Source organism: Diospyros lotus, chromosome 11 (assembly GCF_014633365.1).
Source record: "Diospyros lotus cultivar Yz01 chromosome 11, ASM1463336v1, whole genome shotgun sequence".
Classification (NCBI taxonomy): Eukaryota; Viridiplantae; Streptophyta; class Magnoliopsida; order Ericales; family Ebenaceae; genus Diospyros; species Diospyros lotus.
The window spans coordinates 30911499-30928013 of NC_068348.1; the positions used below are offsets into that span (position 1 = coordinate 30911499).

A 16515-nucleotide genomic window follows, 5' to 3' on the forward strand; every position below is an offset into this window, starting at 1 on the left:
CGATCCACAGGCTTTTTAAAAGGGTCGGGTCGACCCATTTACTAAAAGGGCTAGGCCCAGTCTAGTCTTTTTTGTCATGAGTAAGGCTCAATTCGACCCACGACTCTTCTATAGAGGGTTGAGCTCGGTGGGCCTGGCCCACAGGCCTTGGTAAGTTGGGCTCACCGAGTCCGACCCTTTTTTTATTTTTTTAAAAAGTAATACATATATAAATATCAAAATAATATATATATAAAAATTAATTTTTTTTCTTTTTTTTTTAAATAATTTTCTATATTAAGTTTTAAATATTATTTCATCATTTTATATTTCAAAATTCTATATGCTTTGTAAATTTTCTTGTGAATTGATATGAAAAATAATGCACATATAAAAAGGAGAATGTTTATTTATAATTTAAATATGTAAAAAATTTAGTTTAAAATTTTTAAATATATTGATGGTTATTATTTATATATATTACGAAATGTAAATTTTTTAGCATTTAATATTAATAATTAATAAAAAAATAACATAGTTAGAAAAATAAATAAGCAAGAGACGTTGGGAATAACATAAGGTCCCAACAGACCTGGCCCAGTAGGCCATGGGCCAGGCCTTGGGTCCAAATTCTTTGGCCCGGCCCGACTAGTTTGAATAATGATGGGTCGGGCTAGCTTGTCCCGCGGGTCGCCGCCCCTTTTCACATCTTTAGGTGTGGGGTGTTTGATTGAGAGGAAGAGAGTGAGGAAGGGGTGGAATTTGTGTAAAGCTTACAAGGGACTCCACTATCCATATGCTTTGCGTGCAGCCCACTGTCCTAATAGATGTATCATATAGGTCACTTGTGGAAGGTAGTTGGGAGATATCAAACTTTAATTCACATGGGAGCTTCATTATATCAACCATAACTTGTCAATTATTTGTAGACTTTATATTTTAGAGCTAATCATTAAAATAATCTAATAATTTTTGTGAATTTATAATTGTATCTAATTGTTTTAATTTTTACAATTAAATCCAAATTGACTTAATTAAGTATAATTTTATATAGTATATAAAATCGATTTAGAGATACCATATTCATGGCAACTTGGCATACTAGATGTTATACAACAATAATATTTACGGAATCCACACGTATACATAAATAAAAAAATATTTTAATTACATTTATAAATATATTTTTTTAGTTAATTTAATTCGTGTACTTTAATTTTTTTTTCTTATAACAACTCAAATTTTTCATTCTTTCCATTATATGTTTAGAACTCAAAAATGCAAAGTGTAGAGATTTAATCGAAATAACCAAAAATTTGGATTGGCACATAAAAAATATCAAAATATAAATATTAAATTAAATTGAAAATCAGGAGTATGATTGTAATTGAAATAACAAAAAATTTGAATGGTTATAAAAAAAATATAAAAATATATGAAAAATATATAGATTTAATCGGATAATACTTGTATATTAATATATTATATTATAAATATTACTAAATATAATTTTGTGTCCAATTACCATTTTTAAAAAGAAAAAAAAAAACCTGTTCATGTGGCGGAATCATACGAGTTCATGTGGTCACAAACAGGTACAGTCAGCCAACATCTGTTCCACTTCACCCTCGCGAGAGCGCTAAATTACCGTACTGCCATTCACCCCATCTTTTACGGGGAAGGACAGCGAAGCAATGCCCTCTTCTCCAGCCGTCCTGCGTATTATAAGAACTCAAAATTTACCTAATTATTATTGGATTCTCATTCTCAGTTCAATTCAACTCTCAGAGGCAGAGCATTCATTTCCCTCCCCGTTTCTTTACATAAAGAGAGAGAGAGAGAGAGCTTTACAGAAAAGAAGGAAAGAGCGCAAGGCCAAGGGTTTGACCTCTATAATTCCTTCTGGATCCGTCCAAATCTCATTATATATATATATATATCGGTGGAGAGAGAGTGAGAGAGAAAGAGGGAGAGAATTCTTCTCTTCTCTTCAATCCCTAGTTTGAGAGAGAGAGAGTCGGAGACTCGGAGGGATGGGGATTCTGTACGCTCTGGTGGCGAGGGGATCGGTGGTGCTGGCGGAGCACAGCGCGGCGTCCACCAACGCCAGCGCGATCGCGCGGCAGATACTGGAGAAGATCAGCGGCACCAACGACACCAACGTCTCCTACTCTCAGGATCGCTACATCTTCCACGTCAAGCGCACCGATGGCCTCACCGTCCTCTGCATGGCCGACGATGCCTCCGGAAGTACGCTAACGTTTCTCTCTCCTTTGTTTTTATTTTGTTGCTGTTTTTTTTTGTGTTTTCGAGTGCGTTGTTTATTTGAATTTGGAGTTCTTATCTTTGCCGGCTTAGTTCCGGATGGATTGAAATTTCGGAACGTGAAATGGAATTGGAGTCTAGATTTGTGGTCTTCGATTGGCTGACGTAGAGGTTGATGTATAGCCAGATCAGAGTTCAATTTATTGGGCGCACCTGAAAATTGGACGTTCAGCATGGAATTATAAAGTCACAAATCTTTTTGAAAGTTTGTAGTGGAATTCAATTGCATTTGGAGAAACGTATCTTTTGCAAGAATGTACAATGAGAAGAAAATTTCTGTAAATAGTTAAGAATTGCTTGTGTTGTTTGCATGAATTTTTGAGCTGCACCTGATACGTTATTGAAACCTAGCCCCAGTATGTGATCAATTGAATTTCTGGAACATCTAATGGAGGTGGAGTGAGGCTTTGTGATTTTCAATTCACGCTTCAATGATTTGTTGATATGACAAGATTCGAAATGATTTTCCTTTTCATTTCCACAGAGTAGGAACTGGAAAGATTTAAATAGTGTTCCATTATTAAAATTGCTGCATGTAGTGTGGATGACAAGGTTGGAAAACATCTTCCTTTTCTTGTGCTTGGGAACGTTCTTCATCTTACCCTTTTGTATATGGATCTCTGATTTATTTTTGCTCTATTCTGAATTTCATTCCTCAGGGAGAATTCCTTTTGCATTTCTTGAAGACATCCATCAGAGATTTGTGAGGACTTATGGTCGGGCAGTCCTTTCAGCCCAGGCATATGCCATGAATGATGAATTTTCAAGGGTTTTGAGCCAACAAATTGAGTATTACTCTAGTGACCCAAATGCTGACAGAATTAATCGATTAAAAGGTGAAATGAGCCAGGTAAGTGTTAAATTCTTAGCTTCACTCTGTTATGTTTTTGTTTAAACTAGCTGTGTGTAACTACTTTTATTTGGCAATGTGTTGGTGATTAATTGAACTCAATGATTCATAAGGATGAGTTTTCTTGCTTGAATGAAGAGGATGATGAATCATGGACCTTGTTAACAAGTACCAGAATGTCACAATTTCATTTTCATTTTGACCATATCGTGTTGTGTCAGTATACACAGACCCATAACACATTTCAAATATTACAGGTGCGCAATGTCATGATAGAGAACATCGATAAAGTTCTAGAGAGGGGTGACCGCTTGGAATTGCTGGTTGACAAAACTGCCAATATGCAAGGAAACACTTTTCGGTTCAGAAAGCAAGCTCGCCGTTTCAGAAGCACTGTATGGTGGAGAAATGTTAAACTCACGTACGTTTTCCTTTTTCAGTCTTTCAATGTTCAAGTATTCTGTGAGGATGATGAGCATATCATCTCTGTCTTTCAGTAGCAGACATGTCATTTAAAATGTAGCTGATATAGTTCACTGCCAGATGAAATATTTTTCCGTCTTTTCCTGGTTTGCTGGAATATCCAGCTATCTGAAGGTGGAACAAAAGTTCAGCACTCCATCTACTGTTTCAGAAAATCAACAAGGCTTTCCTGTTTGAGGGGGTGGGGAGGATCATTTTAAGTTGATCTTTTTTTCTGTTTGTTTATTTAAAGAAAAGCAATAAACAGTCACAATGGTTCAGAAAAGAAAACCAGTAATAACTAAATTGCAGACATGAATTATCAGCTGTTAGTGGGCTACTTGAACTGCTCCTGCAGTGAGAGCAGTTCTCTGCATGGTCCTCACAACAGATAACTTGAATAATAAACTTAATTATACTTGTTTACATCTTTTTACCTAAATAGGCACATGTGACTTTTTGGGTTATCATAGTGCATGCAGATGTGGGTTTTGAGGGGAAATGAGTAAGTTAATGGGGGCATGTTTAATTATTGTTTATATGTTGGATCTATCAAGACAAAACTGTGAAAATACTAAATGTAATAACTTCTCTTGAGGTCCAAGTTAGGTTCCCGTGGTAGATCAACCTAAGATGGCATATTTTTCCCTTCGTTTTTTACTTGTAGCCTAGCCAACCTAATTGCTCTCTGTTAGATTAACTAGGAGTTTCAGATTTTGGTCAAGTCGGTAGGGTGGGTTGAGTAAACCATTAATCAGAAAGAAGGGACCCTTGAGCAAACAATAGAACCTTATTCTACCAAAACGCTTACATGTGTTACTTACCAGGACCAGAAAAAATCTACCGGTTGCATCAAGGTTAGTTTCTTTGATCGTTCGGCTAGAAAACATTCTAGTAATTCTATCTTTGCTGAACTAGTTGCTCAAGTTGGATTGGTCTTTTGCTGGGTTTATTTGTACTATGTGTCTGATCAGTGTGGCAAAAAACTATGCTTGTCTGTCATTTCATCCTGATGCTATTTATTGTTTACTAGGTTACTTCGGCATCTCAAAGGAGTGTTGTTCTCTGTTTTTTAGCATTGCAAAATCAATTAGATATGGACTTATGTAAATCTCTGGTGCCTCACCTGCTCCAGTGTTTGATTGAAGTCAGGTTGTCTTTTTTTTTTTTTTTGCTAAATTAGGTTGTCAAATTTTTGAAACAAAGGAAGGGGATTATAAAAATCCTATCCTGATTGTGTACTGTAATTGGTCTCACGAACTGTCCATGCTGATAGCTGCATTTACATGATATGATCAGGCTGAGTATGCCTCATATGTTGTAAGCCACAAGTTGTATTGTGAAGGCAAGAGCTTTGGTAGCCGTAACAACACTCTTGACTAGTTACTCGTGGACTGCTACAGTACCCTAGGTGTTGAGTGGAGAGAGAGAGAGAGAGAGAGAGAGAGGGGGGGGGGGGGAGGGGGGTCGCACTTCAGAGGGGAGAAGTACAGGGTACCCTAGAATTTACCCAGTTCATCTTATTCTTCTTTTTTTGTAAGCACTTCTGACTTGTTACTACGGTTGGTGGGATGAAAGATATCAATCTGACTATGTCATCATGATGATACCTGTTTTAACTTGAAAACTTTAGTCCGAGTAATATTTAGGCACCTCTGCTGATCAATTTGAGGACAACTGTTTGCCAGAACACAGATGTCCACCACCCTAGTGCATGCAATATTGTCAGTTTAACATTTTGTTGAAAGAATTATTTGGTGGATCAAATGTTGCAACACAGTGGATAATTATATTACCAACCCAACACAATACTTTAGACTTTTGGTTTAAAGACTATGGTGGACTGCCCATGGTGGCGAGCCACCAATCAGCATTAACTGATTCCAGTCATTTGTAAGTTGTCGGTTTACATGCAAGTTTCTTCCGCATAATATTGGCATGCAGTTCTTTAAATAATTAATTATCATTATAACTTCTTGTTAATCATGCAGTTATATTATATGTCAATGCTTCTATGAGGCTGTATTTTTTAAATAAAAGTCTAATCTAAGCCTATATTCAGTTTGTATCGCATGCCTCAAATTTGTGTGAAACATACTAGTTCTTTCAAATTTCGGATTGGCGTCTTCAAGCTAAGATGTCCTGGTTCTATCTCCCACAATTGACTATTTAGTGGATCATATACGCATGTTGCATTATTATTTGATGTGTTTCACATTAGATGCATGCATTTCTGCTATTGTAAGATCCCCTAGGGTCGCCAACTGGGGCCACCACACATTAGCCCCGACATCTTCATATGGGCATAATTTACTGATTTTGTTCAACTCTGAAATTTTTATTTGAATAAATTCTTCACATTAGCCTCCCCCAACCCTCGCAAAGCTGGGGTCTCCTCTACTGGGTATGTCTTCTTTTTCTGCTTTGAAATATTTTGCTATCTCAATGTCAAACCCAAGTGATTGGACAGAACCGCATCTTTTCTGTGACAATGCTAAATCGATGTTAGCTGCTGATGTAATTTGCTGTATCATGCAGGGTCGCACTAATAGTCCTGCTTCTGGTCATTGTTTATATTGTGCTGGCCTTTGTTTGCCATGGCCCATTGTTGCCTTCCTGCCTGTAGTGAGAGAGTCGGTCAATCTGTTCCTTTGCTTTTGAAGATGCCGGTTTTTTCTGTATGTTCGTCTTCCTTGGATTCTTGTGCGGGAACAAACTTGCTTGCTTGTTTTTCAGTTATGGAAATTTGTTCCTTTTCAGCTCGTTCCTTTGTTGATAATTTGCCTCAAACAGTGGATATTTATAGAAATTTTCTGGTGCAAAATCAACATCTGTCTAGATTTTTGTCCATTAGGAATTTGAATTTATTTGTGTTTCAGAACGACTCTCTAAAAGCTATCAACTTTAAAGACCCTCCTTTAGAATCTTGTTCTTTGGTCTTTGGAAGAGACATTCACCCATTATATTTAATTGGGTGGGTAAATTACGTTTTTATTCTTAATTTTATATTTTATAATAAATTTATTATTACATTTTATTTTTTATCAATACAACTATTAAAATTTGATTTTTGTTAAAATTTAGTTCTTTTAATTTTTTTTTATCAAACTCTATTAATGAAAACTGATCTAACATGTATTAATATAAATTTTAAAATTAATTAATGTTAAAATTAAATAAAATCCCACATTCAAGTAATTTTAAGATTTAATATCAATGTATATGATGTTAGATAACAGAATTTGACAAAAAAAATTTAAAAAGTGATTAAATTTTAACAAAAATTAAAACTTAATAATTGCGGTGATAAAAAAATAAAATAAATTTATTTATTACAAAAATTAAAGCTTAAAAACTAATAATATAATTTATCAATATTTTATTATATTCCCATATTTAAATAAAAAAAAAGGACGGGTGACAATTCCAAACACCTTTGTAATGCTTGCATTGTCCAAGACAAGCCTTATTTCTATTAAAGGTAAGATTATTATTATTATTATTATTATTATTGAAATGCCATGAATTGGAGTTCTAAAAATAAGTTAGGGTTGCATGCAAAAATAAGTTAGGCTCTTGCAAAGCAAAGGAATATGGTGCTTTGAAGACATTCTTACTCTGATCATATTGTTCAATTCTGTGAAACAACTGCTCCCTGTCAAGGATTACAAGGTACCTAGAGCCAGAAGAAGAATCACGCCCCAGCTTATGGAGAGCTACATAACTGCTAAATATATCCACTGAATAGATACCTAAAACCAGGACCAGTCCATAAGTTCAACTCCCAAGCGAGAAGAAGAAGAAGAAGAAGAAAGGGTTCTCAGACTGACTTACTAAATCTCTCGGATCTGCCCTGTTTCCTCATGACTCAGCATCCACAATGCTTGACCCTCCAACTGCAACTAGCTCGATGTCACCTGGGGTTCATATGACACTATGTTTCACTCTTTTGCTCTTCTCCATCAGTCTCTCCCAATATAATGAATTGGTCAATGAAGAAAAGAGGGTTAGAAAAAGAACAAGAAAATAAATTCAAAGGTCGCATCAAGTGAGACAGCAAACAATTATTAGCCTCTGAGAGAGGACAGCAAGAAACTATTGCAGGGAGCTGAGGGAACTTTTTGCTCCTGTAGGGCTTAAAAAAGGGCACCCCAGTGTGCTAAGTCCCCTGCTTTTCAAAGCTCAGAGGACGATCCTATTTGGAAGCAGTCTTCTCCTTTCTTTTTGCAAAGAGGCTTTTTCCACAATTTAAACCTATGACCTTTCCTTCACAATATAGCAACCTTACAATTGAAAAGTATGCAGCACCTTGAAAGCTAATGCGGAGTAGCAGAATAATTGAACATCACCAATCTGGGAATACAAACATAAGGTAGGCAACCTGAAAGCTGATAGGTTGAAAAGTATGCCAAACATGTGTCCACAAATCATGGAATAACAGCAACATAATGATGAAGGCAGACAAATATAGAACAATTATGTTGAAGATATATGAATGATAACTGCATTGATCAGATCACTGCTGGCTATATTTTAACAAGTATCACATTGCTGGCTATAGTTTAACAAGTATCGCATCAATGTTTATGTTACTAGGACTTGGTACTAGGACAAATGGGTGTTACCAGAAACTCGGAAGACAATTTTACACAAACTTGCGCTAAAAGAATTGGCTCAGAAACAGGTTTTGTGCAGGATTACAAAATGATGATAATAGAAACAAAGAAATGCTTCTTTTCGCAACTGTTTTCCTAGTAAAATTGGTCAAGCTATATCCCTTGCACCCTACTTTCATTAGCTGGAAGGATGTTATAACATGGTATAGTCTTTAAATCTAGTTTCTATCTTTTGCCACTAGCATAACTCCTAACCAGATGTATCATGTATATGTTCCCAATCAGCATTTGGAACCACTATACCTTGAGGTATAGTAACAAAATTGAAAGGGGCATAACCATCAAACATCATTATAACACAATTAGGCAATATTATTACTAGACATATGTGCTGAGCACATTAATGTTACCATCACAGTAGGTTGTTGTCTACAAGACCCAACTTGTTGCACAACTCCTCTAATCCTCGCAAGGCAACCTTATAATGTTCTCGAGACTGTGACCCTTCTTCCACAATTTGAATGACACGTCTATACAGATTATTATACCACTGCACTGGGTTTTTTACATCAATATCAACAGTGCCACTATCAAGAGGATATCTGCGCTTAAAATCCTTACACCAACGTGGTAGAATGTATCTCGAAGGGATTTCTTCCACACCATTGTAATTAAGGACATTTAAAGCATGCCTGCATAAATAACCTTTGAAGTTGAATAAACTGCAAATGCAGCGGATATCCACTTGGGTTGTCTCATACAAAACCTCATAATACCTAACCTCCTTCTCTCTCCCCTCAACTTCAATTCGTTCTTTCACAATATACGTTACTATTGGCCCATAGGCATTCAGCTGCCTGGTATTGAAGCAGGAGTACATCCCCTCAACCTCATATTGGAACTTCTTGAAGATTTCCTTGGTATACACCTTAGAGAGCTGCAACTCAAAGTTACATCTTGTTTTCAATTCAAAGCTTGAATTTCTCGACTCCAAATCCCCCATAGCTTCTTTGAGGTGCTTCCTTATGAGAGCTAAATCATATTTATCTACAAATTCCTTAAATGATGTATGCTTATGTACATGACAATCAAAAAATGCAGTCAAGCCCTCGCATTCCTTGGTAGGTACCATTCCTGCAAAAGGAATGTCATTTTTGTCTTTTAAGTAAACTGGAACCCATCTTTGCCGATCTTCATACAAAGCTTGGAGCCATTTATTATCCCCAAGCCCATGTCTTTCAATCATATCACTCCAATAAGTTTCAAATTCAGCTACTTTTAAGGAATCGTAAACTGCTTTACTCAATTGTCTTTTGATTGCTTCAAAGCCCTTCAGTCCTCCCAACTTCTCAGGAACTCGTTGCATAATGTACCATAAACAATAACAATGACGTGCTCCTGGGAAGACCATTGAAACTGCATCTTGCAGAGGCTTAGACTGATCAGTAATAATAACCTGTGGAGGACGTCCTAGCATACATGTATGCCAAGCCCTGAAAATCCAGACAAAATAGTCCACCGATTCATGTCCAAGGAAGCCACAACCTAACAAAATGGACTGCCCGTGATGGTTTACTCCAACAAATGAAATAAGAGGGATTTCAAATTTATTTGCCAGGCATGTCGTGTCTATTGCAATTGTGTCACTGAAGTAGTCATATGCAGCCCTGGATCTGGCATCGGCCCAGAATACATTTCTAAGTCGTCCTTCTCTGTCAAGATCCATCAAATAAAAGAAATTTGGATTTGTCAACTTCATACGACAGAAGTAGTTGTAAACTGCATGTGCATCTCCTTCTTTAAGTTCCAGATGCTTAGAGTAATTAGCTGGATTTCTACCTTCTCTTTCATCAATACTAGAATTTCCATCACAGACAGCATCCACAGCAGAAGTTCGATACAACTTTATGGTATGTATTTCCTTGATAGGTTCAGACTGCTCGGCCTTTTGGGCTGCAAGCATCATCTTCTTGTGGGACTTGTAAAATCGTTTAGTGTCTGGACACACGGGATGATTGTGTCCAAGTTCAACTTCAACTATTCTCCACCTTTTAGATTCAACAAGCTTAATGACAACCATGGCAGGACAACCAGTCCTTGTTTCTGGCCTGGGATGGTTTGCTGTGCTCTTTTTCTTGAACCCTGCACTACTGCAGCTAAGTTTCGCCCTATATCTTTCTTTTCTCTTTGATCTAAACCATGAATTGCTGACTCTGATGCCAAAACCTTGCTCCTTGGCATAGACATTGTAAAAATCATATGCCTCATCAAAAGATTCAAACTCCAGGCCTACAGTAGGCAGCGAGCATGCCCTCTTTAACTGTGTTTCACCAATTTCAGTATCATTTCCCATCAGGGAGCTGTCTCCATCTTCGTAGTCATCACCTTCATCAAACACTGGCTCACTATTGAGACAAACCACTTCCATCTGAAACACAAACATAACTTCATAATTAATATAAATGTTTGGACAAGCAAATCATGACTTAAAGGAGAAAATAGATAGCCAGGAGGTTATTATGAGTTCCCTTGAGCTCTTATTATCAGAAAGGATGTGAGCAATAGCACTACAAATAAGACAAAAGCGACAAGTGGCTGATAGACATGCTCAGGCATGTTTGTGCATGCATGAGAGTACTCACCAAACAGCACTCTCCACAACCATACTTCTAATCACACTATTGATCTCTCCAATCAATGAACTTTTACAACTTTATGTGTACTCATTGATGGTAATCTAATTTGAAGAAACAAAAATTTATAAGAAAATGGAGCAAATCTCCACCAGCAGCCCATGTCAAATAATTTTGAAATCCAAAACCATGCAGAAAAATGAATTACTGCCAGCAGCAAAAGAGTTGCATAACAATTAACAACGAGTCTGTCAAACTTTTTGTGATTGCTGATTCATCAAGTTGTCTATGGGTTATATCCTCTAAGGAGTAAGCCTAAGCAGATTTAACAGACTCGTTGCATGAGAAGAGAAACAGTTGTCCACTATTCCCATGGTATAATCTATTAACATAAAGTAGGTACTGTTAACAAGAAGTTGAGTCTTGACTCTTGAACAATTCACAGTAACATATAATGCAAATGAAGAGCCAATCAAACTAGTCTACAGTAGCTGACTCATCGAGTTGTCTGCAGGTTATATCCCAGGGATGGGGCCAAGCAGGTGAAACAGACTCATTAGCATAACAGTCTATTAAAAAGTGTCATTATTCACACTATTACTCCAAGCATCATACTGTTCTCCCATTCAAAACACAATCTCATCAATCAAATGAGTACCAAATTTATCCTCCAAACAAAATAAAAGCTTAAAAAGCATAGTACCTTTTAAAATAACACTTAACCAAAAGGATTAGGTCAACAATATAGCATCATGCTTTGCATCTTGCATCAACTAATTTTCCATTCTCTTGGAGTTCACATAAAACAAAGAGTTCTCTTTTTTGTGTTTGAAATTTGTGTAGATTTAAACTCCTATTACTTGTCAAGTGTATGTTGTCAATGTTAAAGAATAACTTCTAAACATGTAATCCAACTTCATAGTATGAAATGAAGATGATTTACAGATAATATTCTAGCTTGTGGAGATGAGACGAATGAATGAGCAATACAGATATACAAACACAACCAGATTAAAAATATGGAAAACTGCAATGTGATCAGACATTACTATCAAATTAAATTCTAATGCATCTTGCCATGCTGCTGAAGCGGAAGATCTCACCTCTATGGATCCTTTACGGATTTTACATTTGACCAGATCGTTTTAGAACATATTCAACCCAATATATTATCCAATCAAACAGGAAGCTCTGAAACTCTGGCAGCTTTAAGCACTATAACAGGGCCAAGGTAAATCACCGGAAAAAGGATCCTTAAACTCCTGCTCAATAGAAAAGAATAACCGTTGCTGAGATGACATATAAACACATCTATAGAAATCTTCAAATTCAAAACTAGCATGGAGTAAGGAAATTACTTGTCCCCAATTAATACCGGTTTACGACCCAGTGAGCAGAAAATCTAATTTTTGAAATTCTACCAGTCTAAATCTCTTCTTTTGATGCTGTTGGTTTCACAAATTCAATACCAAATCCTTTAGTTTAGTCTGTTTGTGTTATATATGTAAATATCTATCCGAAACACTAAAATTCAAATAATTGAGTTGTGATCACATAAATGTGACCAGATAAATCAAAGATTTTCCACTCAACCAACTAATGTTTAGTATAATTGGGAAAAAGTTTTTGTTAAACAGAACCGCAGCAAGTAACAGACAACGTAAAGTTCCATTCTTTCCCTAGCCTTCATTTTCTCATCAACCAAACAAAACCTCATAAAAATGTTAGTCCATACGAATATAAATACCTGAAACCCCATTTATCTGCAACACTAAGGACTCGTAACTGTGTCTGTACATCCGAATTACACATACGAGTTGAAGAAACCTGGGTCAAAATTCTAGGCAAGCGAAACACGAATTGAACTCGACAAAGGAGGAATTCAATCGTTCAATTAGTTTAAGGAGGTCAAGTTTCGAGCGATCTTACGATTGTCGACTGAGTCGAATTGGCGGCGGAGCCCAATCGGCGGCCGGATTCGCGACGGTTTCTGGTTGTTGAGGGAAATGCGTAGTCTCACACAGGGTTTGACGGACTCTCCATCTATCTTTCGACCCCTCGAGCTGCCACGTGTGGCTACCGTATCACTTATTATCGCTTTTAATAATTTATTTAATTTTCTTTATACAAAAATAAATATTAAACAAACTAAGTTAATATATATTTTTTATGAATTATCAATTTGATTTTTTTAAGAAATAATTATTTATTTAATAACCGTTGAGCGAAAGTCAGGTTACGTCAAATCTCACTCTTATTATGGTAGAGATTAGATTAAACCGAATCAACTTAAATTTTTAACTTGATAGTTAAAATATTTAGTTATTTAATTATAATAATATCAAAAAGTGAAATCGAGAAAAATGGTCGTTGTGCGCATACAATGATGATTGGGCTCCAACGACAAAGCAACACATGCAATCATCTCATATAAACATGACACGATCTCAAACCATGTCGTCATGTACAAAATTATATATAATAACTACTTATGCTATTATGTTCGTTATAGAAAGTACTTGATAAAAATGCATCGATTAGTTTCATGTTTTTAGGAATAATATTGATTTTTTAAATTTTTATATTCAATTAACACTTTTTATTTGTTGTCCTTGTATTGCAACCGTTAAACCTTTCTCAAATTTTTTTTATTTTTTTATATCTTGTTCTCTTTCTTATCTTCGCATCAATGTCACCATAATGCCATGGGTGTCTCTCTCTTCTTTCTCTCCCTCTTCCTTAAATAGTTAGTTACCCCTTGATCAACAATTGTGAATATTTAAAACATTTTGAGATTTAGTAGATCTCCACCGTTGAATTCTTGTCGATCTAATGTTCAACCATGGCTTCAAACTAAATAAGGCTTCAAATTGCTTAACCTCGTCTAATTCAATGATACCATTATCAAACTCTCCTCTGGAGGAGGGTTCAATGAACCCTTATATGTGATTGTTGCAATGGTCTTTGTAATTTAGTAAACCCCATTATGTTATGCTTATTCTTTCTCCGTTTATCAAACTTACACATTGACTTTGGTCATGGCTAATATCAATGGACATTGGTCGTCTCTTTTCTTATGCCCAAGGCATCATTACGATCTTACCATTTTTGCTACTATCTTCCACTTCATTAGTTTCCATAAACTAATAAAAAACTCAATCATATACTTTAGTTCTCAACGTCTTATTTAGTATTCTTATTTTCTTCTATCATCGTTATATTTTTTAAGCACTCAAACTGCTATCATTATTGGGCAAGTTATTACTCACAATCATTATTTTCTAAATAAAATTTGAAATTCGTTTATGTGTATGGATGCACGTACTTGCTCTGCTCTCACTTGAAGAACGAAAAATAAAAGTTCAATATTTTGTTTTCTTATTTTAACTTTCATAATCTCCTTAGATGTCATACTTTCAAAATAATTCTTTTACTGATAGTTGGGTTCAGAAATGGCGTCTCATCGAATTTATTCATACTAAAATTTATAGTCTTCTTATTTTTATTTTAATAATAATAATAATTAAAAAAAACATTACCGAAATTTCAAAGCCATTGTATTATGGCTTGTTTTAGAATGACAAGACGAATCATACTTTAACCATCTTTTAATATCTTGATAAACCTTATTTGGTAATATGATCCAAAAGTGAATATTTTAATATTTCAACCGATTATAAAGTGATTTGGTACCAAATTATATATAACAAAATTGAGTATTTGAAATTAAAAGAAAAAAGATTAAAGCATATTAATTATAATAATGGAAATTAATAAAAAAAGTTGGATTTCATTCAAAATAACCAATGTTTTTTGGATGAACAGAATAAATTAATATTAAGAAACTTTAATAAAAATTTAAAGCATGTTAGTAAGTGCATTTACTACGATAAACATAAAACTATTATCGTATAATAATAATTTCGTAATAATTTAAAATTTAATGATTTTTTCATGTAATAATTATATATTTTGGTCAATATTTGGTTTAGTCGATTGAAAATTGAACCACTGCTCCCAAAATCAAATTGAAATTATAAATAATTTAATTATTTTTACAAATTTATAATTTTATTTAATTATTTTAATTTTGAAAATTAGATATAAATTCGTTCAATTTGATTCAATTTTATCTAACAGGTAAAATCAATTTAGAGGAAGTATGTTCATGCTCACTTGACATACTATGTGTCGACATTTTGAGTTGGTTGACCGTGATTCGTAGGCCCGCAATGAGAAAAATGAGTACAAATGACAAGAGAATGAAAAAATAAAACCAATGATAAATTATATATGGAAGTTTTTACGTGATTCGACTAGAATGATGCCTAGTCCACGACTATTCTTTGGTTATTCTGAGAAAATAACAGTATATCATTATTACTATCACTAATACAATGATTTTTGACCCTTATTTATAGTGCGGTGTGTTTACAATTTTTATAAAATAAAAAATAAGAGGATAATACTATGGAGACAATATGTCCTTATTAATTTCATAAAATTGGGAGTGGATCCCGCATTATCGGGGGTTCGATTTGCCTCAGATAAGACAGGTGGGAATCGCTTCTAATTATCCCACGGCCTTATTGTTATGTGAGCTGAACAGTTAGGGTAGCGAGCTGGAAGTATCGCCGTGAGTTTGCTTGGTTCCGTGTTCTAAGCTTGGGTTTTGGCGATATGCGACCTTACTCTGACGACCTCAATCTTGGACCTATTTGGTTTCAAGAAATTGGGTTGGCCTGTTGAGTTGAGTCCAGCCCATAAGAAAGGCGATCCAGAAAATATCCATAACACTATGTGTTATATAATAATAATATTTATATAATTTACATATATATATATAAGTAACAAAAAATATAGCATATAAAAAAATAAACAAATAATGTATAATAAATTATATATTATTTATTTATATGTACATATGAGTCTCACAAATATTATTATTATTACATGGCACTTATATATCAAGTTAGTATGAATACATTCATTTTAAATCGATAGATAAAATTACATTCATTTTAGTCAATTTGAATCTAATTGTCAAAATTAAATAAAATTATAAATTCGTAAAAATGATTAAATTATTTTTATGATTAGCACTATATTAATTCATCTAAATATCTAAATATCACTAATATGATTCAAATTGGTAACTTTAGGTTCGTGAGATAATATGTTCAGTTTGTGTGTGCATGTATATACTAGAGAGGTAGCACGTGTGAATAAAAAAATAAAATATTTTAAATAAAGGTTTATTGTGTGGTCTTATAGTTTAATTTTTTATTTTAAATAAAATAAGTTTTGATCCAATAGTAAATTTGTTCACAAATTTATTATATTTTATTGAATTTGTAAGTTCAAATGATGTTAATATAATTAATTTTTATTTCTAAATAAAATATTAGAGAATGTTTTAAAATTAAAGAAGTTTAACAGATTTACCTAGTCAAATTATTCTTCTTCAAATATAATAATTAAAATTTATTTATCGATAAAAGCCTAATAAATAGGTAGAACTTGGCAAAGAACAAGGATATTCAAGAGAGTGTCATGAAAGCCTCGATCCACTGTCGAACTTGTCGGGTAGTTTCTTGCTCCTCAAGTCTTTGTATGGGAGGACTTGTGATATGGTCGACCGAGAGTTATC

The 16515-nt window shown here is 34.5% G+C and overlaps 2 protein-coding genes across 5 annotated transcripts; one reads left to right on the top strand and one right to left on the bottom strand.

Annotated features, from left to right (window-relative positions):
• Nucleotides 1–1732: 1732 nt before the first annotated feature.
• On the top strand, nt 1733–6464 carry LOC127813106 (vesicle-associated membrane protein 711). The gene is made up of 4 exons (XM_052353870.1): nt 1733–2229; nt 2964–3154; nt 3412–3575; nt 6155–6464. The coding sequence occupies exons 1-4, from the start codon at nt 2013–2015 to the stop codon at nt 6240–6242; spliced, it is 660 nt and encodes a 219-aa protein (XP_052209830.1). The 5' UTR covers nt 1733–2012; the 3' UTR covers nt 6243–6464.
• Nucleotides 6465–7210: 746 nt separating this feature from the next.
• On the bottom strand, nt 7211–12929 carry LOC127813107 (protein FAR1-RELATED SEQUENCE 6-like). Of its 4 annotated transcripts, XR_008026068.1 has the most exons (5): nt 12795–12904; nt 12613–12656; nt 11969–12127; nt 7451–10660; nt 7211–7368 (listed from the first exon to the last, which is right to left on the bottom strand). XR_008026068.1 is itself a non-coding variant. In XM_052353871.1 (3 exons), the coding sequence occupies exon 3, from the start codon at nt 10658–10660 to the stop codon at nt 8645–8647; it is 2016 nt and encodes a 671-aa protein (XP_052209831.1). In that variant the 5' UTR covers nt 11969–12127; nt 12613–12909; the 3' UTR covers nt 7211–8644. The 4 variants fall into 4 exon arrangements, 1 of the variants encoding a protein (XP_052209831.1); XR_008026066.1 differs by lacking the exon at nt 12613–12656 and having other exon boundaries at nt 12795–12929; XR_008026067.1 differs by having other exon boundaries at nt 7447–10660; nt 12613–12909.
• Nucleotides 12930–16515: the final 3586 nt, after the last annotated feature.

Bases quoted from the DNA above. Each gene is read 5' to 3' on its own strand.
- LOC127813107 (XM_052353871.1), bottom strand. From the start codon at position 10,660: ATGGAAGTGGTTTGTCTCAATAGTGAGCCAGTGTTTGATGAAGGTGAT.
- LOC127813106 (XM_052353870.1), top strand. From the start codon at position 2,013: ATGGGGATTCTGTACGCTCTGGTGGCGAGGGGATCGGTGGTGCTGGCG. The intron at 3,155-3,411 runs GTAAGTGTTAAA...CAAATATTACAG, and splicing joins TAAAAGGTGAAATGAGCCAG to GTGCGCAATGTCATGATAGA. The intron at 3,576-6,154 runs GTACGTTTTCCT...TGTATCATGCAG, and splicing joins TGGAGAAATGTTAAACTCAC to GGTCGCACTAATAGTCCTGC.